General features: G+C 44.0%; 1 protein-coding gene across 1 annotated transcript in view; it reads left to right on the top strand.

Moving 5' to 3' along the window:
- Nucleotides 1–26,808, top strand: part of LOC121285005 (microsomal triglyceride transfer protein) — an 80,042-nt gene that overhangs the window by 26,776 nt on the left and 26,458 nt on the right. The window contains exons 6-12 of the mRNA XM_041201076.1: nt 7,430–7,617; nt 9,226–9,369; nt 16,918–17,025; nt 21,694–21,810; nt 23,741–23,880; nt 24,638–24,788; nt 25,790–25,947. Coding sequence (XP_041057010.1) covers nt 7,430–7,617; nt 9,226–9,369; nt 16,918–17,025; nt 21,694–21,810; nt 23,741–23,880; nt 24,638–24,788; nt 25,790–25,947 — 1,006 coding nt within the window. The remainder of the gene's footprint in view (nt 1–7,429; nt 7,618–9,225; nt 9,370–16,917; nt 17,026–21,693; nt 21,811–23,740; nt 23,881–24,637; nt 24,789–25,789; nt 25,948–26,808) is intronic.

The following is a 26,808-nucleotide window of genomic DNA, read 5'->3' as shown; positions in this document are numbered from 1 at the left end:
TAACCTTGGCAGTGATTGCTGGAGCCCAGTTTACTGTGTAAGAGGTCACAACCTTTTTCATTTGGGATCCCTGCACAGCTATGGTTCAGTTGGTAGCGCTTTCATCTCAGAGTCAGAAGGCTGTGGGTTCAAGATCCACTCCAGTGACATAAGCACAAAATTCAGGCTGACATTCCCATACTAAGGGAGTGCTGCACTGTTGAAGGTATTGTCTTTTGAATGAGATGTTAAGCTGACACCGTATCTGCCCCCTCAGGTGGACCAATGGCACTAAGTGTACTGGCCATACTTTATCCCTCTACCAACATCACTAAAACAGATTGTCACATTGGCTGCTGTGTTCCCCACAATGACTACATTTCAGAAGTGTTTAGTTGGCTGTACAGTAATTTGTGATTTCCTAAAGTCATGAAGGGCACTATATAAATGCAAGTCTTTCTTTTCCCCCATGAGGACCATGCCCAATTTTATCTGACCTAGTCCCAGGTGAAACAGCCATCTATAGTCCTGAGTGAGATCAGTGAATTCAGGATGGGGGTGGAATTTAGGATCAAACTTAGGAGCTTCCTACATGCCTTGGGATTTCACCTACAAGAATGACTTTCCTGACCCTTTTCAAAGAGGCCTTTGAAATTTCCCATGTTAATTTTGACCATTTTAAGTTCTGTAAAATGGACAGAAAGTTACACTGGAGGGGATAACCAAGACTTCGCTTTGATGATTTATCAGCTTGAGTGAATGTAAGGAGTCATGTGCCTTTTCATTCCGATGAAATGAGGACTTGGAATGCTTTTGGCCCAGTTGATTCCAGGATCCATGTCAAATCACAGCTGATTAATATTTAACCCAAGCATCTAGAACCACTGTGTGGAGTTTGGATTCTGACCTCTGTTCCATCTAGATAAACGTTAAAGTTTCTGCCCTAACTCTTTTCATTCAGTGGCTTCCTTCTCCGGAGCTGATTTTATTTCCTCGTCTATTCCCTGTTTGTGGTTTCTTTGAGACTGCCCCATCTCTAATTCTGCCTGTCAGAGTACGCTGTGTTGAAAATGTCAACACTTTGGGTGCTGTTAATCCTAATGGTCGTCTCCTCTTCAACCTCTACAAAAAGTGAGTACATGGTGCTGCTTTCTTGGTGTCTTTCATTTTCCCTGTGTGTGTGGTCTGAGGCCACAATTATCTGCATTTTTGCATCATTCATTCTATCTGGTGTTTATTATTTAATTTTGTGTCCTTTATCAGTCTTCAATTAATATGACAAGGTGCTGATACAAAAATCATTTAATACCAACAATTTGCTGATTGTGTCGAGCAATTCACTCTTCGTTGTTCTGTAGTTTGGAGAACAGAGAGATACTCATTGGGTGCTGAGGCTGGAGAAAGGTAATCCAGTAAATCTGACATGGAATTCAGGAGAAACTCCTTCACGCAGAACGTGGTGGGGATTCACTACCATAGGAGCAGCTGAGATAATCGGCATTAGATGAATTTAAGGAGAAGCTGCTAAGTGAATGAGTTTGAAATGAATAAAAGGTTATGCTGATGGGGTGAGTTGAAGTGGGGTGGGAGGAGGCTCATGTGGGCAGTTGGAGCGAGTGGCCTGTTTCTGTGCTGTAAATTCTACGCAATCCCTCTCTATGTAATATGGAATCCAGGAAGACCTACCCGGGATGAATGACCTTTATTTTGGGATCTTTTGATCTTAATTTCTTTCTCCTCTGATTCAGAGCTATTTCTTTCATTAAGCAATGGGAGCATAAAGCATTGTTCTCATCTGCACAAAGAATATTACTGCACCACATATTGCACACAATTAAAATTAGGTAGGATGTTCACATCAAGGCATTTAAGGAGATTGTCACATGACAACCAAACTGAGAGCCAAGCGTAAAGCAACTGAGTCAGGTGGAGGGGTTAAAGGATCATAAGTTGTCTAATTCTGGGGAAGAAGAGGCCTCAGAAGAGATATTACTCAAATGGTCAAAATTCATCAAGGAATAAATAAATTGAGCCGTGAAAATAGTTTCAATATTGCCACAGTCTCTAGAACTTGGGGATGTGAGCTGAAGCTTAGCATAGAGAAGTAGTTTAGATTTAATTACATTACCTAGAAGATTATGGATTTGGAGAAGAGCAGCCCATGGAAGGAGATAGTGTGGAAAACTCCACAGAAGAATTGAACAGATATTTGAAGGAATGGGCGATTGAAGGGTATTGAAGTCTGAAAATGACCATAAACTAGTCTTTCCTGGTCATGTATTTTTCCCATTCCCATCACTTTCAAAACTTTTTAAAATTAATTCTGGGTATGTGGGTCTTGCTGACAAGGTCAACATTTATTGCCCTAATTGCCCTTGAGAAGGCGATGAGCACCCTTCTTGAGTGGCTTGCTGGGCCATTTCAACAGCAGTTAAGAGTCAACCACCTTGCTGTGGATCTGAAGTCACATGTAGGCCAGACTGGGTAAAGACAGCAGATTTCCTTCCCTAAAGGACATTTATGAGCTAGATGGGTTTTTACGACAATCCTGTAGTTTCATGTTCATCATTCTGGAGACTAGCTTTTTATTCCAGATTTATTTAATTAATTCAGTTTAAATTCCACAGGGATTTGAACTCTGGATCATTAGTCCAGACTTCTGGATTATTTTATAACTTTAATCTGCTTGCTAATGCCACTACAATTCCAGTTTTAAGGGGCATGATTTAAGACACTGATCACATGCCTCTTGAGCTTCCCTGACTCTGGGAAGTAGTTTTTGTTCAGTAAATGCAGCTCTATCATTTCCTGTGATTGCAAACCCAATGTGTGTGTGAGGATTGGGGCTTGGGTTGGGGTCAATGGTGTGGTGGAATTGTGGAGATGCAGACTCACATCCTCCCACTTGGTGCCATTCCCCAAAACTTCAGTCTTAATATAATAATTACTTACAGATTTGTTTTTAATAATGGGCTGTGAAGACTAAGCCTAGAATTAAAAAGAATTTACAGCGCAGAAGGACCATTCAGCCCATGTCAGTATTTATGCTCCACACAAGCCTCCACCCAACCCACAGGTTTTTGATCGACAAAGGAATCAAGGTCATAGAGGACAGGCAGGAAAGTGGAAACAAGACCACATTCACATCAGCCATGATCTTATTGAATGGTGGAGCAGGCTTGATGGGCTGAATGGCCTACTCCTGCTCCTATTTTTTTAATGATCCAATCCTAACAACATATCCTTCTATTCCTCCCTCTCTTTCTCATGTCTTTACTTTAAATGAAACGATGCTGTTCACTTTAACCTCTCCCGCTGGCAGCAAGTTCCACATTCTCACCACTCTCTGGGTAAAGAAATTTCTCCTGAATTCCCGGCTGGATTTATTAATGTCTGCCTAATATTTATAGTCTCTAGTTTTGGACTCTCCCAATGGAGAAGTGAAAGCATCTTCTCCACATCTGCTCTGTTAAATCCCTTTCAAAATTTTAAATATCTTTATTAAGTCAACTCTTAGCCTTCTCTTTCTTTAGAGATAAGAACCCCAGCTCTTCAACCTTTCCCGATGGTTAGAACTGCTCAATTCTAGAGAGAGAGAGGGGGACATAAAAAATTGCAGTTGATTGATTTTAGTTAGGATTTGATATTTTTCATTCAAAAATATTTTTGAACCACTGCATGTTGTGTAATGGAGAAGGCTGTGGCATCTATAAACTCCACCAACAACATTAAGATCTCATCATTGTACTTTACTGTGTCCATTGAAACACAGGGATTTCCGGGGTAGGTCTCAGTCACTGGTGTTAAGTTTCACCCCCAGATTTCCAACTCAAAAACCTGCATTAATGGTTTGACCCTTGCACTAAGTTTTATGGATTGTGACAACATCACATTTTGATAAGCTGCTGAATGGGGGATTGTGCCGTTGAGTCTGTGAAGGCTTTAACTTATCATGCACTTTAATACAATCAGTACTTTTCAAATGTGAGTGTACTTCACATTGTCACAGATATTGTATTCTATAAGAGACACCAGCACTGGTCTGCTATCAGTAGATAGTAGTGCCTCCGAGCATCTCTGTAGAGTGTCTAGGGAGGGATATAGAGTTGCAGCTCACATTTAAATGACCTTGGAGTTCAGTGTCCCAACATGCTGATCAGTGAAACTGTAAGGTGTGAATTCGTAAATGGAATCTGTGCAGGGGCTGCGGAGTTGGGGAGGGAGCAGGTCACAAATACAACAACAACTTGCATTTATATAGCATCTTTAACACAGTGAAATGTCCCAAGGTTCTTTACAGGGGTGTTTCCAAATGTGACACTGAGCCCTTAAAGAGATATTGGGACAGGTGATCAAAGGCTTAGTTAGAGATCTAGGTTTTAAGGAGCATCTTAAAGGAGGAGAGAGAGGCAGAAAGGTTTAGGGAGGGAATTCCAGAGCTTAGGGCCCCTGGGAGCTGAAGATATGGCTGCCAATGGCGGAGGGATAGAAATCAGGGATGCTCAAGAGGCCAGAATTGAGAGAGAGTGCAGATATATTGGAGGGTTATGGGGCTGGAGGAGGATGCAGACATGGGGAGGGGTGAGGTCAGGATGGATTTAAAAACAAGGTTGAGAATTTTAAATTCAGCATATTGCCGGACCTGGAGTGAATGTAGGTCAGTGAGTCGATACAGATGAAGTCCTGGGGCAAAAAGCATACAAAGGATGAGTTTTATATCACATTGATGTAAAACCAGTGTTGAACTTAACCTTTCCTGATGAATGGGTTAGGTTAAATCCAGCCCACCGAGAGCTGCTGGGTTATCAGCATTAAATTCCACCTGATTATTTTAGTAGAATAGTAATTAAATCAGGAATGTCCGCAAACCTGAAGCATAAATTAAGCCAAAGGGCAACCTAATGCCTCGTGGATTGGTTTTGCGAGGAATTCAAAGAAATTCCAGATCGCAACTAGAAGGTTGTTAACAAGTTGTGTAAAATTCCCTTGTGTTCCATCTTAATGCAGTGAGTAGCCGACTTAAATAGACAAATGACTGTACAAGTGTTAAAGGAATTTTACTTGAGCGAGTTATAAGGAAAGGAAGGGGAACTCCAGAATAGCAAACAAACCAATCTGTACCCATGCATCCCAGTGAACCAGACATTAGAACATCAAACCAGCCAATGGCAAATCAGTGCAAAGGTAAAAATGAATATTCACAACCTGTCCCAAATTAGGGTAAAAGCAAAATACTGTGGATGCTGGAAATCTGAAACAAAAACAAAAATTGCTGGAAAAACTCAGCAGGTCTGACAGCCTCTGTGGAGAGGAAGACAGAGTTAGTTAACGTTACAAGTCTGTTTGACTCTTCGTCAGAAGAATATTTCATCATTCAAATAAGGGTGATGCTGTGTGCATCATAATACATACACTACCTTACCTGAAACCATGTGACAGGCAAAATAAAGCTAAAAACCCAGGTCAATTTGGGAAGAAATATCTGGGAAATTTCCCTTCGACCCCTTAGGCAATCAAAACAAGTCTGAGAGATCACTCTGACCCTGATTGATTTTATGCAGTACCTATCTTTCTAGCCTTCTGAGCCAGGAGCCCTAGGTTTGAGTCCCACCCCAGGACTTGATGGCCAAGGAAGGTGCATTCATTACAGGTTGAGTATCAACCTGCAAATCCTTCCAACACATGCCAATGGCAGGTGTAAAGCAGGAGAGATTCCGGGTCAGCCATATGATGGAAAGGAAGTTGGAGCATGTCCCATCACTATCCATAGCTCCAGACTACAAGACGTAAAATGTGCATGTTGCTACAGCAACTCGGACTCCCTGCGTGAACTGTAAAACACACACACCTACCTCAGAATAAACAACACAAAGGATTAAGAGTGAGAACTGTTTAACAAGTTATAGAGAAGCTCACGGATTACTCCCAATAAATAATGACAGGAGAGTAATGCAATATGTCACTCCACAATCAAAGTTCATCTGGGTGTAATTGGACACTGTGCCTTTAATCCTGAGATAATGATCCAAGAAAATAGGTGAAGCCTCATCAGTTAGAAACTAATTCACCGTAGGTGTTGAATTAACCAGGCCTTTGTGCACAACAACAAAAACTTGCATTTATTTGGCATCTTGAAAATTAATCCAACATCAAATATTTACAGTGTACAGAATCTTATTTTAACCAATCAGCCTGGGAATATTGCATGTAGCTACCTTAAGCAGGGGAGAAAATGTTAATTGAATTGGTGTGAGAATAATTTGTCTATATGTTTAATGTATTAAAAGTCTTGTGTGTTGTGCACATGCACGATTATTTCCTGTCACAATCCAGCTGTCACATCTTAACTGTCCAAAGCTCTTCACGGAAAAGTCTTCAGACAAAATTTGACACTGAGCCACTGAGAAATGCTAGGATAGGTGACCAAAAGTTTGGTCAATTGGGTAGGTTTTAAGGAGCCTCTTAAAGGAGGAGATGGGGTGGAGAGGCTTAGGGAAGGAATTCCAGAGCTTAGGGCTGAGGCAACTGAAGGCACTGCTGCCAATTTTGGAGTGATTCAAATCGGGGTTGCTTGAGAGGCCAGAACTGGAGGAGCGCAGAGACCTCAGAGGAGTCTGGGGGCTGGAGGAGATGACAGAGATAGGGAGGGGTGAATCCTTGAAGGGGCTTGAATAAAAGCATGATGTTTTTAAAATTGATGTGTTGCCAGACTGAGCCAATGCAGATCCATGAATACAGGGCTGATGGCTGAATGGGACTTGGTGCAGGTTAGGATACGGGCAGCAGAGCTTTGGATCAGCTCAGGCTTACAGAGGGTGGAAGATGGGAGGCTGGTCAGGAGAGCAGTGAAATAGCTGTCAAATCTGGAGCTCACAAAAGCACGGATGAGGGGTTCAGCAGCAAATAGGCTGAGGCAGGGGCAGAGACAGGCCCATTACGGAGGTGGGAGTAGGATGGTGCGGATCTGTGCTCGGTAGCTCAACTTGGAGTCAAGCAGGAGGACAAAGTTGTGAACAGTCTGGTTCAGCCTCAGAAAAGCTTCAGGGAAAAGGATGGGATCGATGGTTAGGGATCAAAGTTTATTGCAGAGACTGACCAATAGCTTGGGTCTTCCCAATATTTAGTTGGAGGAAATTTCTGCTCCTCCTGGACTGGATGTCAGACAAGCAGTTTGACAAGTCAAAGGCAGTGGAGGGGTTGAGAGAGAAGTGAGGTAGTGCTGGGTGTCATCAGTGTACATGCAGAATCTGGTTTCCTTTCACTTAGGTCTCTTCCACTTCCTCTATTTCTCTTCACTGTTGTCCGATTGGTTTCCTGAAGCAAGCTATGGCAAACTTTCTGATGTGTGAAGAACTGACACAGATCGAAACGAAGTGATGCTACCTGAGATACTCCTTGCAAGAACACATCAAGGGAATCCTATTTATTTTAATTTTAATTTTTTAACTAGCACCACGGGGTGGACCAAGGTTTAATGCAGAGAAGACCTACAAATACAGTTATACCGTGGAGGTACAGTTAGACAGAGGCAAAGGAGCAGACCAAAAGAGTGCCGGATTTAAAATTGTATCCAACGTCAATGTTGACTTGTTATGGAGAAATTCAAGCAATGAAGAGGACCAACTTATTAGAATTATGGTAGGTCCTGTTTAGTGGTAACCATTTTAATCATAGAGTAATAAGATACTGAAGGAGGCCGTTTGACCCCACATGCCTGTGCTGGAGGCAAGGGTGGTTGGGTGGAGAGAGACAGAAGAATATTTCCTATTGTTTTCTCCTTTGCTTTATCTTCTCTTCTCTCCCTGTGTTACCACTTCCTGCAACTTTGTTTACCCTCAGTCATGAAGAACAGGAAGATCCCAGTAACAGACAATCCCAAAACAGTATCAATCATCCACCCTCCCCAGCGTGTTTTTACTTGCTTCCCCAGACGACAGAGGGAAGGAGGGCAGGTGGAGATGTCTAGCAATAGTTGCTTCTAGGTTTTTTGCTCTGGTGAACACTATTCTAAGTCTGCACTATGCTCTGTCCATTTCGAATTCTCTCCCAATTTTCCCCTCTCCCCTCCCAGGTTTAACCCTGCACCTGGATAAAAGCAAAATACTGCGGATGCCGGAAATCTGAAACATAAACAGAAAATGCTGGAAAAGCTCAGCAGGTCTGATAGCGTCTCTGTTCAGAGTTCTGAAGAAGAGTCATATTGGACTTGAAACGTTATCTCCCTTTCTCTCTCCACAGATGTTGCCAGACCTGCTGAGCTTTTCCAGCACTTTCTGTTTTTATTAACCTTTCACCTGCCTGGACAGGGCCATTGGAGTTAAGAGGCCATGTGGTGAAGCCTCCAACCTGAGTCGCCAACCCTTTTCTCTATCCTGTGGTGATGTGTCAAATGCTACCAGGCTTGCACAGTACTTCCAGTATTTGATGTTTTTTTTAATTTTAGGACTGACCCATGCTGTTTCATCCCAATTATTTGATTAGAGCGTTTTTTTCACAAGTTTGTAAGTGCCACCCATTTGTGGCTCATTGACGCTTTAGACCAGCGCAGGGATGTGTGTAGCTGCATCTCCCTGAGAGAAATCAGTATGATCCTGCCTCCAGTAAAACCTTCTGCCAGACTCAATTCCCAGCACATATGGAAAACCTTTCAATATCGATCATTATTAGGGTATATTTTGACCGGAACAGCTACTGAGAAATCCCAGGAGCACACTCCACAATCCACTGTCCATTGGACAGGAAATAATAGCACCCACATCTGTGATTCCAGGATCTTTGCCATTAGTGGGTAAGACTTTAGGTTGCCAATTCCCCGTGAAGGAACAGCGACCAATCTCCTGGACACTGCTGGGAGTGAACCCAGCTGTCTTGCTCCACACCAGATCCCTGACTATCCATTCCGTTTTCCATCTAACCCCAGTGACATACACTTTAATAATCTTTACAAGCTTAATCATGGAATCGAGCTGTAATGAAGGAGGCCATTTGGCTCATCATGCCTGTGCTGGCCCTCTGAAAGAGCTACCCAATTAGTCCCACTCTCCACTGCTCACTCCCCATTTCCCTGTGAATGTTTTTCCTTTTCGGATATTTATCCAATTCCCTTTTGAAAGTTATTATTAAATCTGTTTCCACTGCCCTGGCAGGCAGTGTAATCCAGATTATAACCGTTCACTACCTTGTTTTGACTTTGAATTTCTGGCGCTGAGTTTACATGTATAACTGCTGTATGGTCTCCTTTCCCAGATAACTGATGTCAACTTTGAAAATGTGAGCAAACGAAGTGACAACAAAAACATCTTTAAGGGCACAACTGCAGGTGGAATTCTAGGAAAGAGCAACCTGGCAGCTTTGGAGAAACCAGTTCTGATACACTGGATAAATGGAAAGGTACTGTCAGTGCTGTGTTGTTTAATGATAGACCTGAGCTAAAACAGATTATTTGGCCATTATGATATTACTGTTTGTGGGAGCTTGCTGTGTGTAAATTGGCTGCCACGTTTTCCTACATGACAACAGTGACCACACTTCATTCACTGGAGTTTAGAAGAATGAGAGGGGATCTCATTGAAATGTATAAAATTCTGACAGGGCTGGACAGACAGGATGCAGGGATGATGTTTCCTCTGGCTGAGGGAGGGTGGGGGGGGGGGGTGTTCTAGAACAAGGGGTCACAGTCTCAGGATAAGAAGTAGGCCATTTAGGACTGAGATGATGAGAAACCTCTTCACTCAGAGGGTGGTGAACCTGTGGGATTCTCTACTACAGAAGGTTGTGGAGGCCAAGTCACTGAATGTATTTAATGAGGAATTAGATAGATTTCTGGACTTCAAAGGGGTCAAGGGGTATGGGGAGAGAGCGGGAGCATGGCATTGAGACAAAGGATCAGCCATGATCATATTGAATGGTGCAGCAGCCTCGAAAGGCTGACTGACCTACTTCTGTTTCTATTTTTTATGGATCTTTTACATATCTAGGTACTTCATTTACTGTAATGCTCTTTGGGACATCCTGAGGATGTGAAAGATGCTATATAAATGCAAGTCCATTTTTTCCTTTTTAGATTTCACCCCTAAAATTCATAAATGTCAGCAGCCTTGGGACACTAGGATTTATTAAACTTGAGGCACTAATTGCAGGAGTGACAAAAGGCCCTTTAAGCTTTGAATACCTGTATGGGGGTTAGGGGGACCTGATAGAAGCTAACCAGACCTTAACCAGTCTAGGAAAGTTAGGTCCGCAGCAATATTTCAATATATTGCAGCATACCAAAAAAAGAGACAGGGACTGAAGAAAGAAGAATTTAGGGTCAGAGGTCAAGAAGAACCTCTTCACGTAAGGAGATTTTTTCTTTATTAATTCATGATCACCGACTAGGCCAGCATTTATTGCCCATCCCTAATTGCCCTTGAGAAGGTGGTGGTGAGCTGCCTTCTTGAACCGCTGCAGTCCCTGTGGTGTAGGTACACCCACAGTGCTGTTAGGGAGGGAGTTTCAGGATTTTAACCCAGCGATAGCGATATATTTCCAAGTCAAGATGGTGTGTGCCCTGCATAGGAACCTACAGGTGGTGTTGTTCCCAGGTAGTGCCTGCTGCCCTTGTCCTTCTAAACAATAAAAGTCACAGGTCTGGGAGCGATCAAGACTTGGAAGGAACTGGATAAGGGAGTGAAGGCAAAAACCTCGAACTGATGCAAGGATCAGTTTGTTGACATTGCAGCCAATAATGGAAATTGTTTTCCTGGGCACATGAACTACAGTGGGTCAGGTATCTGTCCCCTTATCTCTATGTTGTCATCTTGTGAATGGGTTGATTCTATTCTTCACCAACAGTTTCATAAGAAATCTGTCAGCAGTGAACTTATTTATTGTTGTTAGGTAACCGGTGGTACTTTGACCTCCTGATGGTCATTACATCACTAATCTGATTAAGCAGTTGATGCGGGGTGATGTCTAGATTTAGAATAGGCCAATGAAATTGTGACACATACATCTCAGTAACCATAGTGGAGTCACAGGAATTTGGCAGACACTGTGAGTGACACATGAATTCAAAGTTCAGCCTAGGATTTACTGTCAGTGGCCAGGGAAAGATGAGCTGTACAGTCACAAATGATATTACTGGTTATATCCATGCATTAGCCCAAGCTTAATGCTAGGGTTGCCAACCCTCCAGCCTTGCCTTGGAGCCTCCAGGAATTGAACATTGATTTCTGGGCTTTGCTGTGAGCAAAATCCAGGGAGACAATTTATTGAGATGTTAGATAAACATGTGTGCTTGTTTTTAAAAAAAAGTCTTTGAACATATTTGTCTTATAATTATATATAAAAAAGCAAACACTGAAGACAAGAAAATAGGACCATCTGACTAAGTTGAGAATCATTCGGGTAGTGAAGAGTTTACTTGCTTCTGAAATGGCCATGGGAAGACAGGCAAGGATGGACATGTTGGTAGATCAATGCTGGGAGTGTGGGGAGGGGGCAGCAGAAGGTCATATGATGAGGTCTCCAGGAATACACCCAACCAACTGTTGGCATTACAATTTAACGGGTTGAAACTTTCAGCTTTGAACTGACACTAAACTGATGGAGGGTAAATTAGGTTTAGAGGCCAGAACTGACTCCAGAACATAGCAGAATGAGACCTCCTCCTCCAGGGAATCTATCTCCCCTTCGCTCCCATTTCAGGTCAGAGCCTGACTCCAGATTCAGGCTGGATTTGTTCTACAACTGTAGCGCTGGAGGGTGTGAGGGGTTGGGGGGGGGGTGGGGTGGGGGGTCACCAGGCCAAGTGGCTGGAGGGTCATTGTGGTTCAAATTGGTGCCAACAGTACAGGCTTTAATTTCCCTGTAGGGCTGTGGTGGATGTGGGTCCTGCCTTCTTTCCCTACCCATAGTAGAGGTTGTGGCACTGTGGGTTTGACCTGCCTTTGGCAGAGAACGGAAGAAGAATGATGCAGCTTGTAAGAAGGCCATTCTGTCTATTGTGCACATGCTGGCCCTCTGAAGGAGCTATCTGATTGGACCCCATTCCTCAGCTCTTTCCCCATCGTCCAGCAAACGTGTTTTCTTTTGAAATATACATTTTTTTGGAAGTTAATATTGAATCAAATAACAGAATCAAACAAAAACTTTTGAACACGCTTGCATTCACAAGTCTCTTATGAGGATTCCTGTTTGTAAGTTTCATCAAACAGTTTTGGGAAAATATTTGTTCGTTATTTGAATATTGCTGAAAAGAGAGACATGTTACCAAAACTTTTCACCCTGCACACATCAGGACAAATGCAAGAATGCCAAATTTCAAACAATCATGACAATTTATATTTACTGAAGAAAAGGGTGCTGATTGGTTGGCAAATCTACTCTGATTGGCTGGGGCATTGCCATGGAGAAAGCAACGGGGTAAAGCTTCAGGACATGTCTCACTTTTCTGCAATATTCAAGACCTGTAATACCAAGCAACTTTTTCATTATTGTATGGTAATTGTCAGGAGGACTCTGCCTAGATGAAAAATAAAGGTTCTTGGTGGGTGAATTTTCTGGTCCCACATTTCTGGCTGATGACAATGGACCTTGTCCATTGTCCGTCAAATTTTTCGCCCCGCCCACGACGATTCCTGTGGCAGGCGAGACTGGAAAACCCTGCCCTATGAGTGGAACTCTAACTCTGATTTGTAAATGAGAGTCTTACAAGGCACCTTTCTGCTTCGTAAGAAATGCTAACTCACAACCTTTTGTACTGGATTGTGCTCTTTAACTCCGTGGTGTTGTAACAATTATTATGTGATAAAATGTTAATTACACACTCACGGTAATAAGGTTGAGTGTTGTTTAAGGTTCAGAGTCTAGGATCCCAGAGGCTACTAATAGCAGATAGGCCAGCTTGGCAGTTCAAAAGTCAGGCTGTTTAGTAATCTTAATTTAAAAAATATTAATAGGTTTATCTGTGACTTTGCACTCACAAGTTGTCACATCCAGAGTAAAGTGCACCTTCGTGTGGTGATTGGTCCTCTGTCCCCTTTTAGGTGGATGTTATGTGGCTGCCATAAGTGAGCTTTCTGGAAAACCCCTGCCTTAATTCCAGTGGTGGGGTGGAGGATTCTTCTGAAGAGACTGTCACCCAGTTATTCCAGAACCCAGCCTTCACTGGGATGTTCTGGAAAGGCTGGGGGGTGAGGGAGTAGGGGGGGGGTGGGGGGAACTGTTTGACAAGGGAGTTCCCAATTTTCTAACCTTGTTTGAAGCCAGTCTAAGCACAGAGGCCAAGACCCCCAATATGCTGGGGAGGATTGGCTTCCTGAAGAAGGCAGTGGGACCAACCCCATTAAGGGGTGTCAGGCTAGGGATGTTAGCTGGAGTGCCCTTGGCCAGCTTTTTAATATAATTCATCATCGGCTTACACGATGAGAGGACGAATGGACCTAAGGGGTTGGGAGGAGGTGGAGGAAGCGGAGGCAAATAGAAAGAAGACCAACATGAACTAGATGAGTCGAGCAGCCTCTTTCTGTGCCATAAGACATTATGTACCACCCTTCACGACTATCAGACATCGCAAAGTGCTTTACAGCCAACAAAGTTGTAATGTAAGAAATGCAACAGCCAATTTGTGCACAGCAAGATCCCACAAATGACAATGTGATAATGACCAGATAATCTGTTTGAGAGATAAATATCAGTCAGGACATCAGGGAGAATTTCTCTACTCTTCTTCAAAATAGTGCTGTCCACTTGAGAGAGCAGACATGGCCTTGGCTTACTGTCCCTTCCAAAAGTCGGTGTGAGAAACAAGATATACCCCCCCACCGCCCAACACTTACCCATATGGACTGGCAGATCCCCAACATTGTACCCCAGTGCCATGGGTCAGCTGCCAAACTCATACAAATTAGATGCCCTCTCCCTGACCTCATACTCATGTAAAACAAAAACAGAATTACCTGGAAAAACTCAGCAGGTCTGGTAGCATCGGCGGAGAAGAAAAGAGTTGACGTTTCGAGTCCTCATGACCCTTCGACAGAACTTGCGTTCGAGTCCAAGAAAGAGTTGAAATATAAGCTGGTTTAAGGTGTGTGTGTGGGGGGCGGAGAGATAGAGAGACAAAGAGGTGGAGGGGGGGTGGGGGTGTGTGGTTGTAGGGACAAACAAGCAGTGATAGAAGCAGATCATCAAAAGATGTCAACGACAATAGTACAATAGAACACATAGGTGTTAAAATTAAAGTTGGTGATATTATCTAAACGAATGTGCTAATTAAGAATGGATGGTAGGGCACTCAAGGTATAGCTCTAGTGGGTTTTTTTTTATATATATAATGGAAATAGGTGGGAAAAGGAAAATCTTTATAATTTATTGGAAAAAAAAGGGAAGGGGGAAACAGAAAGGGGGTGGGGATGGGGGAGGGAGCTTACGACTTAAAGTTGTTGAATTCAATATTCAGTCCAGAAGGCTGTAAAGTCCCTAGTCGGAAGATGAGGTGTTGTTCCTCCAGTTTGCGTTGGGCTTCACTGGAACAATGCAGCAAGCCAAGGACAGACATGTGGGCAAGAGAGCAGGGTGGAGTGTTGAAATGGCAAGCGACAGGGAGGTTTGGGTCATTCTTGCGGACAGACCGCAGGTGTTCTGCAAAGCGGTCGCCCAGTTTACGTTTGGTCTCTCCAATGTAGAGGAGACCACATTGGGAGCAACGGATGCAGTAGACTAAGTTGGGGGAAATGCAAGTGAAATGCTGCTTCACTTGAAAGGAGTGTTTGGGTCCTTGGACGGTGAGGAGAGAGGAAGTGAAGGGGCAGGTGTTGCATTTTTTGCGTGGGCATGGGGTGGTGCCATAGGAGGGGGTTGAGGAGTAGGGGGTGATGGAGGAGTGGACCAGGGTGTCCCGGAGGGAGCGATCTCTACGGAATGCCGATAAGGGGGGCGAAGGGAAGATGTGTTTGGTGGCGGCATCATGCTGGAGTTGGCGGAAATGGCGGAGGATGATCCTTTGAATGCGGAGGCTGGTGGGGTGATAAGTGAGGACAAGGGGGACCCTATCATGTTTCTGGGAGGGAGGAGAAGGCGTGAGGGCGGATGCGCGGGAGATGGGCCAGACACGGTTGAGGGCCCTGTCAACAACCGTGGGTGGAAAACCTCGGTTAAGGAAGAAGGAGGACATGTCAGAGGAACTGTTTTTGAATGTAGCATCATCGGAACAGATGCGACGGAGGCGAAGGAATTGAGAGAATGGGATGGAGTCCTTACAAGAAGCAGGGTGTGAGGAGCTGTAGTCGAGATAGCTGTGGGAGTCGGTGGGTTTGTAATGGATATTGGTGGACAGTCTATCACCAGAGATTGAGACAGAGAGGTCAAGGAAGGGAAGGGAAGTGTCAGAGATGGACCACGTGAAAATGATGGAGGGGTGGAGATTGGAAGCAAAATTAATAAATTTTTCCAAGTCCTGACGAGAGCATGAAGCGGCACCGAAGTAATCATCGATGTACCGGAGAAAGAGTTGTGGAAGGGGGCCGGAGTAGGACTGCAACAAGGAATGTTCCACATACCCCATAAAGAGACAGGCCTGTCTCTTTATGGGGTATGTGGAACATTCCTTGTTGCAGTCCTACTCCGGCCCCCTTCCACAACTCTTTCTCCGGTACATCGATGATTACTTTGGTGCCGCTTCATGCTCCCATCTTCTCCGCCGATGCTGCCAGACCTGCTGAGTTTTTCCAGGTAATTCTGTTTTTGTTTTGGATTTCCAGCATCCGCAGTTTTTTTGTTTTTATCTCATACTCATGTACCCTGGTTCCCAATATGTTCTGAATGACTTTGTGGAACTTTTACCATAGCTTAGGACCAAAACCTGGTACTTGGGTAGGGACACAGAAACAGGAGGTAGCCTGCTCCTTTGACTGGTGCTGCCATTTAATTAGATCATGCTTTCCTTCATAACTCCATTTACTTGGCCTTGTTCTATTCCTCAATACCCATAACACAACAGGAGAGAAAAGGTAATAAATAAACCATTGGATCCTGGGGTCATTGGAATAAATTTGCAACACGACCATCCCTGTACTGAAAGGTACATCATTTCGGTACGTTTTTTAGGAAGATTTTTCCTCCCCACGTTTGTCTGTTTCTCTCCTGAAGACACTAATTTAAAGTGGAGTATGATCCCACAGTAGCCAGTTCTCCAGTAACTCATCCAAATGTCATAGAAGCCATTTGGCCCATCATGTCTGTGTCGGCCTTTGAAAGAGCTGTCCAATTAGTCCCACTCCTGCTGTTCTTTCCCCCATAACCATGCAATATTTTCTTTTCCAAGTATGTATCCAATTCCCTTTTGTAAGTTATTATTGAATTGGCTTCTACCACCCTTTCAAGGCAGCGCATTTCAGATCACAACAACTCACCATGTAAAAGTAATTCCTCTCATCCCACTCTGGTATTTTTGAAAATTACCTTAAATCTTTGACCTCTGGTTACCAACCATTCTGCCAATGGAAATAAAGTTTATTCCAGCACCATAGATCCTATCATAAAGATACATGGATTATTGACAATGACCAGAAAGTACACAATTCATAATAATGACAAATGATTAGAGGGTTACTCTCCAATTCTGGTCTTCGGTGCACCCCTGATTTCATTCTTTCAACTGGGGGCTGTGCCTTCAGCTGTCTGGGCCCTAAGCTCTGGAATTCCCTCCCTAAACCTCCCTACCTCTCTCTCCTCCTTTAAGATGCTGCTTAAAACCTTAACTCATTGACCAAGCTTTTGGTCTCCAATATCTGCTTACATGGCTCGGTGTCAAAGTTAGTCTGATTGCGCTCCTGTGGGGCATTTTTACTCAGTTTTAGGTGCTATATCAATGCAAGTAGTTGTTGTTGGTGATGCGTTCTGAAACCTATTTCCAACTCTAAGTGGGGTCACTTTAACCTTGACCTTCTCATTCTCCAGGTGAAAAACTTTTTCTCATTTTCAAATGAGCCGGTGATAATTCAGAACATCAAGAGAGGCCTGACCAGCTTGTTCCAAGTGCAGTTCAAATCTACAAGCGCGACCGAGGTAACCCTGCCTGTCTTTTCTCAGTGATCCATCTATCATTCAGGGTGGTGGTGGGTTCACAACTCAAATATTCAATTCAAACTGACTAATCTAAATCCGTCTGATTTCGCTAGCTTTGATCTTTTTTTACTCGTTGATGGGATGTGGGTGTCACCGGCAAGGCCAGCATTTGTTGCCCATCCCTAATTGCCCCGGAATGGGTGGCTTTGCTAGGCTTTGTGTCTGGAGTCACGTGTAGGCCAGACCAGGTTAAGGACAGCAAATTTCCTTCCCTAAAGGGGATATTAAACTCCCATTACCAGATGGGATTTTATGACAAAAAAAAAATGATAGTTTCATGGTCACCCTCGAGCTTTCAATTGCAGATTTTTTAAAAAAACTGAATTTAAATTCCACACACTACCATGGTGGGATTTGAATCTGTGCCCCCAGAGCATTAGCCTAGGCCTTTGGATCACTAGTCCAGTGATATTACCACTACATCACCATTTCCCCGCGTATTGTTGTCTATTGGGTTTGCCCATGAACAGTGGCAAAGTTAAACTTGCCGTAACTTCCACAAAAACAACGGGCAGAATTTTTACCGACCCGCTCGAGCGCAAAATGACGCGCGTTGATGTCAGGCAAGCCTCCCGACATCAATGTGTGGTCGTGCGACAATTAAAAGGCCTGTTGAGGCCATTAAAAAGATAATTGAATGAAATCTTTCACTGCCCATCCAAAAAAAGGCCGAGCGGCCTTTGCACTTTTTTTTTTTAAGAAACCTCATCGTGCGGGATGAGATTTCTTAAAGCAAATAAAATGCAATAAGAAATTTAAAATGTAATTAATAACGTGTCCCCTGCTCGTGTGACAGAGTCACACGAGGGGTCATGTTTTATTGCATTTTTCATGTCTTTATTAATAAAAAAAATAAACTCCTCATCTCCCTGAGGTGCTCTCGCCTCTGCGTAGATCATGCTCCCCCTTGCTCGCGCTCCTACCCCGACCGGCACAGGCAGCGCTCAGCGCCCAGCGCTGCCGCTCGCGTTCTACGCCGGGCGGACTTTAATTGGCCCATCTTCCGGCCTGGATCGCGGGCGGGTGGTCAGCGTCTCCCCTGCTCGCCCCCGCTGAGCCCGCCCGACAAGGGCCAAAATTCTGCCCAACGATCTCCACCATGCCGACTGCTTATGATATTTTATCTTAGGGGGAACCTTTGGCCGGGATTTTCCGGCCCCCGGGTGTGGGGGGTGGGGGCGAGGCGGTAACCCCAGCCAGAAGCCCATTGGCTTGCGGCAGGACCGGAAGATCCCAACGGGTGTGGAAAATCCCGCCCTCTGTCTTCTCCCTTTAGGAGGTCGGTGGCTGTGCTTTGTGATGCTGCTTTGTCAGTGCGGATTTGTAATGCCGCATCCCCGGCCCCCAGCATAATAAGTCGGAAGGGAAACGTAGAAGTTATAAATGAAATCTGGGAAGAGCCCATTTGTCGCCTTGACGCATAGAGTGGGTGGAGCAAAGATCCCCCTAAAATAACTTTTCCATTCCCGTGACAGAAATAGAATGCCATCGTAAGTCACGGGATTGGAATCTCTGCTCTTGAGGCTGGCTACCCCTCATACCTGCCATTTATGGGTCATTCAGTCTCATCCTCATCTCGCTATCATAACCGGCTTAACAAATCCTTCCAAAAGCCTGATGCCTCTTTTCAAATGGGCCGGATTTTGCTGTAGTGGTGCATTCTAATGGCACCGGCTGCGGGTTAGACTTCAGCACAGAACTTTTGTCCCCATGTGGTTGCTGTAAGTGTGCGAAGGTAATGGCGCAGCGGGAGGAGCAGAGCATCTGGGAGCTGAGTGAACAGGGCAAGAAACTGGGAACTCCTTAATCAACCAGATTGTAGGGTTGAGAAATAAAAACACGGATAAACGCAAGTGTAAATGAGAGTGGGTGAATTCAATGTCAAATCAGATGCAGAAAGAGAAATAGAGAAAGGGAAAGAAAGATTAGATTAAGAGAGGGAAGAAAAAAAGAGAGATGGGAAATAGTTGTCTGGTGGTACAGAGCTTGAGTATTGCTGAGAAAAGACATTTTGTCGAAGTTTTTCATCTTGCACTCCTCAGGACAACCGCAAGAATACCAATGTCAGGGGAAGCAACAACTTATGAGAAGAGAGTGCTGATTAGTTGGCAAGTGGACTCTGATTAGTAGAGGTGTTGCCGTGTAGAATGCATCAGTTAATGGTGACTGACAGTTAACTGCCAAACATTGTTTGAAATTTTAAACCAGGCAGTTTCACTCTGGAAGTTGTTGCTTCCCCTGACCTTGGTCTTCTGGCAATTGTCCTGATGAGTGCAAGATGAAAAGCTTCGACAAAATGTTTCTCAGCAATATGCAAGAGACGTAAAAGTAAAATATAAGTATAAAATCTAAATTTTGGCATTTATAAAGTTTTCCTAAAATATTCAAAACCTAGAAGAATGGGACTCCACATTTTTCATAGTTTATTTTCTGTGCCAGGGAGATAAATTGGCACTTGTCACATCATTAAAAGGGTCCTTACACTTGTAATAACCAGACTTAATTTTCTGCGGGGTGTTTAGTAAGAACAAAAGAAATAGGGGCAAGAGTGGACCATGTAGCCCCTTGACTCTGGTCTGCCATTCAGTGAGATCATGGTTGATCTTCTACCTCAGCTCCACTTTCCCACCCTATCCCTTTGTTTCACTGGTGCCTAAAAATATAAAATAATGGGAAAATACGGCTCGTCCCCAAAGAAAAGGATAGACTAACAGCAAGATGCTGTTTCCACAGAGCGAACGGTGAAGCAGACCAGTCCAGATAGCGTTTTTTGTGTATTGAAATTTAACCGTCCATCTGTCCCTTGCCTGAGTTCGCTGTGGCATTTACGTATAACTAACAGCAAGCACCATTGTCGTGACACAAGTTCTGATCTTGTGTCTGCTTTTCAAAATGAAGGTGAGAAATGAAAGAGACACAAGAATAGGTTTGTGTGCACCCAGCACAGGATCCTGAGGGACCTCCGTCAGAACATGGCGTGCTTGCAGCCCATAATTTCCAATCCATTGAATTTCATGGATGGGATGTTGGAGAGTTTATTCAACAGCACATAAGTGACGTGCATCTAGCGAACTGCGCTTCGCTCAGGTCTTCGAGGTTTGTTTGTCCACCTTGCTTCAGGCACTGCTCGTAGTCATCAGCGCCAGGCTTCACAGGCAGCACCACTTCACTTTTAGAGAGGCTCATGGGCAGGTTTCTACCTACCAGACCAGCCATAAGGTGGAGGTGGCTTTGTACAGCTGCAGGGCTAAGGCTTGTTTGGGGAAGAGGGAGAAGTGGCCTCAGACAAGGGAAGAAACTGCAGAGTGAGGGCTGTACTGGGGAAGGGGGGTATCCCAAAGTTTGTGAGGGGGCAGACGTTGATCCGCGCAAGTGGCCTCAGGATGCTGAGGGATGAGGAGGTAGTCTCCAGAGCAGATGAGACCATATGGAGAAGTGAGGGTGTGCGTGAGAATGGGTGGTGATGTCCCTCGAGCTGGCAGTGAGTGAGATGCCAGTGAATGTGTGATGGGCTTGTGGGTGTGTGAGTTTAGAGTGATGAGATGATTGCCTTCCCCTGGAGGCATGGATGAGATCATTCATCCTCTATCTGCATTGGATGGCCAACCTCTTCTGTGCAGCATTGGCACTGATCATCACTACCATCGCCTCCCAAGCCGGAGTGGTTAAGTTGCTGCCCCTCCTGTAGCCAGAGCAGTGGATGAGGGTATCACAGTGGACCTTCACAGTGTCCAAAAGGTGCTCGAGAGAAGCGTCACTAAACCTGGGGGCTGCAGTCTTTTTGCCTTATCTTATTAGCAGCAATTCTGGGCTGGAAGCACTCAGAGGTGTGTGTGTGCAGCTGTACTTTAAATGTGACGCCCGGCGTGGGGCAGAGGTGCGGTGATGGCATGGCGGGCAAATCGGAGCCTGCCTGCCATCAAAATGGTGTGTTTCCTGGGAATGCATCATTAATGGGGCGGGATTGGGACGATACGGCTTGAGAAGCTGCCATTGCAGCCGGGGGGTAAAACGTCGTTTCTCCCACCCACTGCTGCACTTAGTGCAAATCTGGGATGATTCCACCCCATAAGTGGGTAGGGGTTGCCAACCCTCCAGGATTACCTTGGTGGCTCCAAGAATATTTAATCTCCAGGACACTGACCCCATAAGCTGGACCCAGGAGAGAAGTCAATAGAGGCAATAAAATAGTTGAAGTTGAAAACATTTCTTTGAGTATTTTGATTATTAGTTATTCAAATGTTTGACATGGGAAAATTGATATTTGACATCATGAAGCATCCAATAAAAAATCTGTTTGTCCATGAGAAGGTGAAGCATCACCAAGATGGACATTTTGGGTGACCAAAGGCAGGAACGTTGTGGGTGAGGGAGCAAGATGGCTGGAGGTCTGAGATCATGTGATGAAGCCTCTAGGAACATGTTCAACTGGAGTTGACAACCAGACACGAAAGACAAGTCCTTTTCTTTTTCTGCTTATTATCTGATTCAGTCTTTACCTTTCAACTTTTACTCTTTCCCTCTCATTCTACTTTTCTCTCTTTCTATCCCCCTATCAGCTGTTCCAATTTATCTCACATCGCCGCCTTTCTCTCCCATACTCATTAGGTCGATGTCTCTGGTAAGTGCAAGGTTAATTACCAGGCCCGTGACAACAAAGTGACCAAACTAAAGTTACTGGACAGCTGCAAAGAGGCACAGAAAGGATTCACCAGTCACAACAAGGTCAGTATCAAGAGAACATCCAGCACCTCAGTCCCTGCAATGATCAGCACTCAGTTAATAACTATGGGTATACCTATAAATGCAAAAGCTGGGACGAATTGTATAAGAGTTAATTCCATCAAATTTTCAGCACAGAAAGAGGCCATGGAGTCCAACCGGTCCATACCAGTGTTTTTATGCTCTATGAGAGCCTCCTCATACCCCGCTTCATCAGTATAACCTCCCATTCCTTTCTTCCTCATGTATTTATTTAACTTGCCCTTAAATGCATCAATGCTATTTGCCTCAACCACTCCCTGCGCTCGTGAGTTCCACATTCTCACCACTCTCTGGGGTAAAGACATTTCTCCCGAATTCCTCATTCAGGGGATTATTTTATTAGTGACTACCTCTTAAGTATGACTCCTGGTTTCGGTCTCTCCCACAAGTGCAAACATTTTCTCTAGGTCTACCCAATTCAACTCCTTCATAATTTTAAAGACCTCAATTAGATCATCCCCTTAGCCATCTCTTTTCCACAGAAAAGAGCCCCAGCCTGTTCAGTCTTTCCTAATAGCTAGCACATTGGCAGTATAATCCATAATATCAGCAGACTCCTCGTACTATCAGAGCCCCACTATGTGCTCCTGCCTGGGCTTAACCCCATAAATGCCACATGTCCTGGAAGAGACTGAGAAACATAATTGGGAAGGGATAAAAGGAAGAAACTGGGATGGATCTCCTTACAGCTGAGAAAGTTAATGGGAGATTGATTTGGGGTGTTCAAAATTATACAGGTCTTTTGATGGAGTATTTGGAAGAAACAGTGGCAGGACAGTCTGTAACCTGAGGATATAGATTTAAGGTTATTGGAAAATATTTTAAGGAAATTGGAAAATAACTAGAGATGAGGGTTTTTTTAACACAGCGAGTTGTTGTGATCTGCAGTGCGCTACCTAAAAGGGCGGTGGAAGCAGATTCAGTAGAAACTTTCAGAAGGGAATTGGATAAATACTCACAAAGGAAGAATTTACAAGATTAAAGGGAAAGAGCGGGAGGGTGTAACTAATTGGATAACGTTTACAGAGAGCCAACACAGACACAAAGGGCTGAATGGCCTCCTTCTATGCAATGGTATTCTGTGACTCTATGAAACACTGAAAGGATAAGAAGTAGAAAAGTGGAAAAAAATGAGTCAAAAGTGTGTGCGTGTGTGGGAGGGGTGGGGTATGTTTTTTTAATTTGTTCATGGGATTAGGTGTCATTGGCCAGGCCAACATTCATTACCCATCCCTAATTGCCCCTGAGGGTGAGCTGCCTTCTTGAACCACTGCAGTTCATGTGGTGTAGGTACACCCACAGTCATGTAAGGGAGGGAGTTCCAGGATTTTGACCCAGCAAAAAAATCCTGCATGTGTGTGTGTGTGAAAGAGAGAGAGAGAGATAGTGTGTAAGCGTGTGTGTGTGTTGGGGGTATGTGTGTGTGGGAGAGAGGTTGTGCAGGTGCGTGTGTGGGAGAGTCTATGCATGACTGTGGGTGTGGGGGTGTTTGTGTGTGGGTGGGGGTGGGGGGCATGTGTGTGTGGGGGTGGGGTGGGCTGCCAAGTATAATTTGCTTACTGGATAGGTTGTTTCTCAGTTATTGATGTGAGCTTAGTTCTGAAAAAGAATGGCAGCCATTGATGGTTTATATTAACTCGGAAATACGTGGGAATCTGTATGAATTGGGGACAGGACAAGAGTCAATGAAGGGGCATGTGTAAATGAAATTACATTCTTATCTGGCTGTGATTAGCACTTGAGTTCTAGTTAAACATTATTCTTCGAAGGAACAACATCAGTCAGCTATTTATAATGAGAACCAATAACAGTAACCTGAAGAGCTACATTCAAGGGAGAGTGATTGTAAATTTTTTCTATATGTGCTTTAATGCTGAATTGAATTTTCTAGGTATTAGGAGTCAATACAACATCAACATCAGCTAGCATTTATCTATTGGAAAATAATTTCATTCATTCAGTACTGTCTGAGGAGCATCACCTGGTTTCACTCAATGTACGGCAAGAACTTGCAGCTAATATTTTATCAAGGTAAATTCACAAAGTTGATAAATTTGGACAAAGGGAACTGAGATAAAGGCAATGGATATAACGGAATAAAGACTTGCTTTTGTATAGCACCTTTCACAAGCTCATTTGTCCCAAAGCGCTTTACAGACAATCAGATCCTTTTTGAAGTGTTGTCACTGTTGTAATGCAGAAAATGTTGTTAAATGAACATATGACATATAAATAAGGAGCAGGAGTAGGCCATTCAGCCCCTCGAGCCTGCTCCATCGTCTAATAAGATCATGGCTGATCTGTTAGTAACCTGAAATCTGCATCCCACCTACCCCCGATAACCGATCACCCCCTTGCTTAGAATTTATCCACCTCTGCCTTAAAAATATTCAAAGACTCTGCTTCCACCACCTTTTCAGGAAGAAAGTTTCAAAGACTCACGACCCTCTGAGTGAATAAATTTCGCCTCATCTCCATGTTAAATGGGTGACCCCTTATTTTTAAACAGTGACCCCCTAGTTCTAGAATTCATTTATGTACTTTATGAAAGTACAATGAGAAAGATGGACATTATTGACCATTGCAATGCTACCCCTTGTAGTAAATAAACACAAATGTCATTTCTAAGCCATCTTTTTATATATTTAAAAAAGGAAAAATGTAAATATGCATATCCCAGATTGCAACATGGAGGTGTCATGCATTGGAACTGCCTTTATGTGAAACTGCGCTGTCAGAACTGAATGGAAGGCTGCCTGAATTAAAGCACTGTTTTTTCACCTTTTAGGCAGAAGCTGGAATTTCAGATGACGAAGGCTGGACCTAAAGAAATCCAGGCATTACAAATTAGGAGTGTTATTAATTCTGTGAATCCCAAATATGTGTCCATCCCTTTAATCGCTGGAGCAGTCAAAGCAGAAGGCCAAGGTTGTCCTTCAGTAAGTAGTCAGGCTGTTTTCGTGCCCTTTTGGTGATGTTTGGGAATTAATTTTGTGGTGGCCAAGATGGAATTGGGTAAAAGCCCTGAGGAATATTTTTTCCCATTTTGCTGAAGAAAGAGACATGCTATCTTAGCTTGTGGTCTTGTGCTCATCAGGACTGATTGCTAGAAATTACCAAACTGTATTGGGGGAAACAACAATTTATACTGCATGAGGAGAGAGTGCTGACTGGTTGACAAGTGGACTGTGATTGGTGGAGGCATTGCCATGGAGAATGCAGCATGGAGCAGTCAGCTGTCAGAGTCCACTTGCCAACCAATCAGCACTCTCTCCTTATGCAGTATCAATTGTTGGTCCCCCATTACAGCTCTTGTGAACTGGCCTGATGGTGCAAGACGAAAACCTTAGATAGCATGTCTCTTTTTTCAGCAATGCTCAAGTTCTGTAGTACCAAATGACTATTTTTCCATAAATATAAAAGCAAAATGCTGTGGAGGCTGAAAATCTGAAACAAAAACAGAAAATGCTGGAAAAGCTCAGCAGGTCTAGCAGCATGCTGCTAGACCTGCTGAGTTTTTCCAGCATTTTCTTTGACTAATTTTCCATATCTTTCAACCAGTGTCAAAAACGAACATTCCCAATTTAGATATAACATGAACAGAATCATCATCGGCAATCCCTCGCGTCAAGGTTGATTCTATTTTGCGGATGAATGTCAGCGTTGGCTGCGGGTTCACAAGCGGCTTCTGAGCCCTATCTTCGCCTTACAGGACTGTCTCAGTTTGGACATCAGTTGTCAGCTGATCGAGGTGGTGGCAGATTGTTGGCTTAAGCAGCTGCCCTCTCTTTCCGTCTCTCTTGCCGTTCTCTCTTGGTGGCTTCTCTTGTTAACTATTGGATGGCCTTGACACAATTTTAGATGGTGAATCGCCATTACAGACAGAATAACGTGGTGCCCTAAGAGGGTTAAGTTTGTTTTTCTCTCTCTCTGTTGGCAGCTTGTTGATTATTGGAAGACCATACAGAAAGAACTGGAGCCCAAGAATCTCGCCAATGCGTCTGCCACCAGAAGTTTCTTATTGCTGGTTCAAGCTTTGAGAAAAGCCAAGAAGGACGAAATCCTGAAAATCCTGAGAAGTGAGAAGGACAGCACGCTGTGAGTCACACTGTCACTCGCTCTTATTAACATTCACTGCTCTTATACAGTTTAGGAATGCTAAGGTAGACTTGATGGGTCAGTTCACCTTGCCTGAGAGTATGGCACACAGGGAACACTGATCATAAATATTTGGTGCATCAATTCGTATGACTGCTTTGCAGCTAGCCTAGATTTCTGTCCACAATTGCTGCTCTCAAATCTCTCCAAGGCCTCGCACTTCCCCCCTCCCATCTACGTAACCCATCCACTGCTACAACCCTCCAAAATCTCTGCACTCTCTAATTCTGGCCTCAAGGGAATCCCTGATTTTAATTGCTCTGCCATTGGTAGCTATGCCTTCAGCGCCTAAGCTCTGTAATTCCCTCCCTAAACCTCTCTACTTCTTATTTTAAGGTGGTCCTTAGGACCTTTGATCAGGCTTTTAGCTCACCTGTCCTAATATCTCTTCATGTGATTCGGTGTTAACTTGTGTTTGGTAATATTCCTGTGAAGCGCCTTGGGATATTTTACTATGTTAAAGGCGCCATATAAATGTAATTTGTTTTTAGCATATATGTGATTGTGCTTATTCAAAGCTGAATCAAAGATTAATGAAAGCTGGAGGTCAGAATTATACTTCAAATCCTGTTATGTGTCTCTCCCCAGGCCACTCTCCCCACCCACTATGATCTCCTGAATCCCTCTTTCCTGTCTCGGAAGTCAGCAATATCAATCCAAAGTGAAAGATGGAAATGGAGGAAGTTGGAACAGAGTAGAATTGGGATCCTGCCAAAAGAGTAGCCTGCACATGTGCCTTGAGCCCCAGAACCTCTGTCCATTCAGATTGGAGGGAGAATCATGGACTCTGAGACTTTGATT

Source organism: Carcharodon carcharias, chromosome 1 (assembly GCF_017639515.1).
Source record: "Carcharodon carcharias isolate sCarCar2 chromosome 1, sCarCar2.pri, whole genome shotgun sequence".
NCBI classification, from domain to species: domain Eukaryota; kingdom Metazoa; phylum Chordata; class Chondrichthyes; order Lamniformes; family Lamnidae; genus Carcharodon; species Carcharodon carcharias.
The sequence above is the reverse complement of the archived record's forward strand: the minus strand, read 5'-3'. Positions and strand labels throughout refer to the sequence as shown.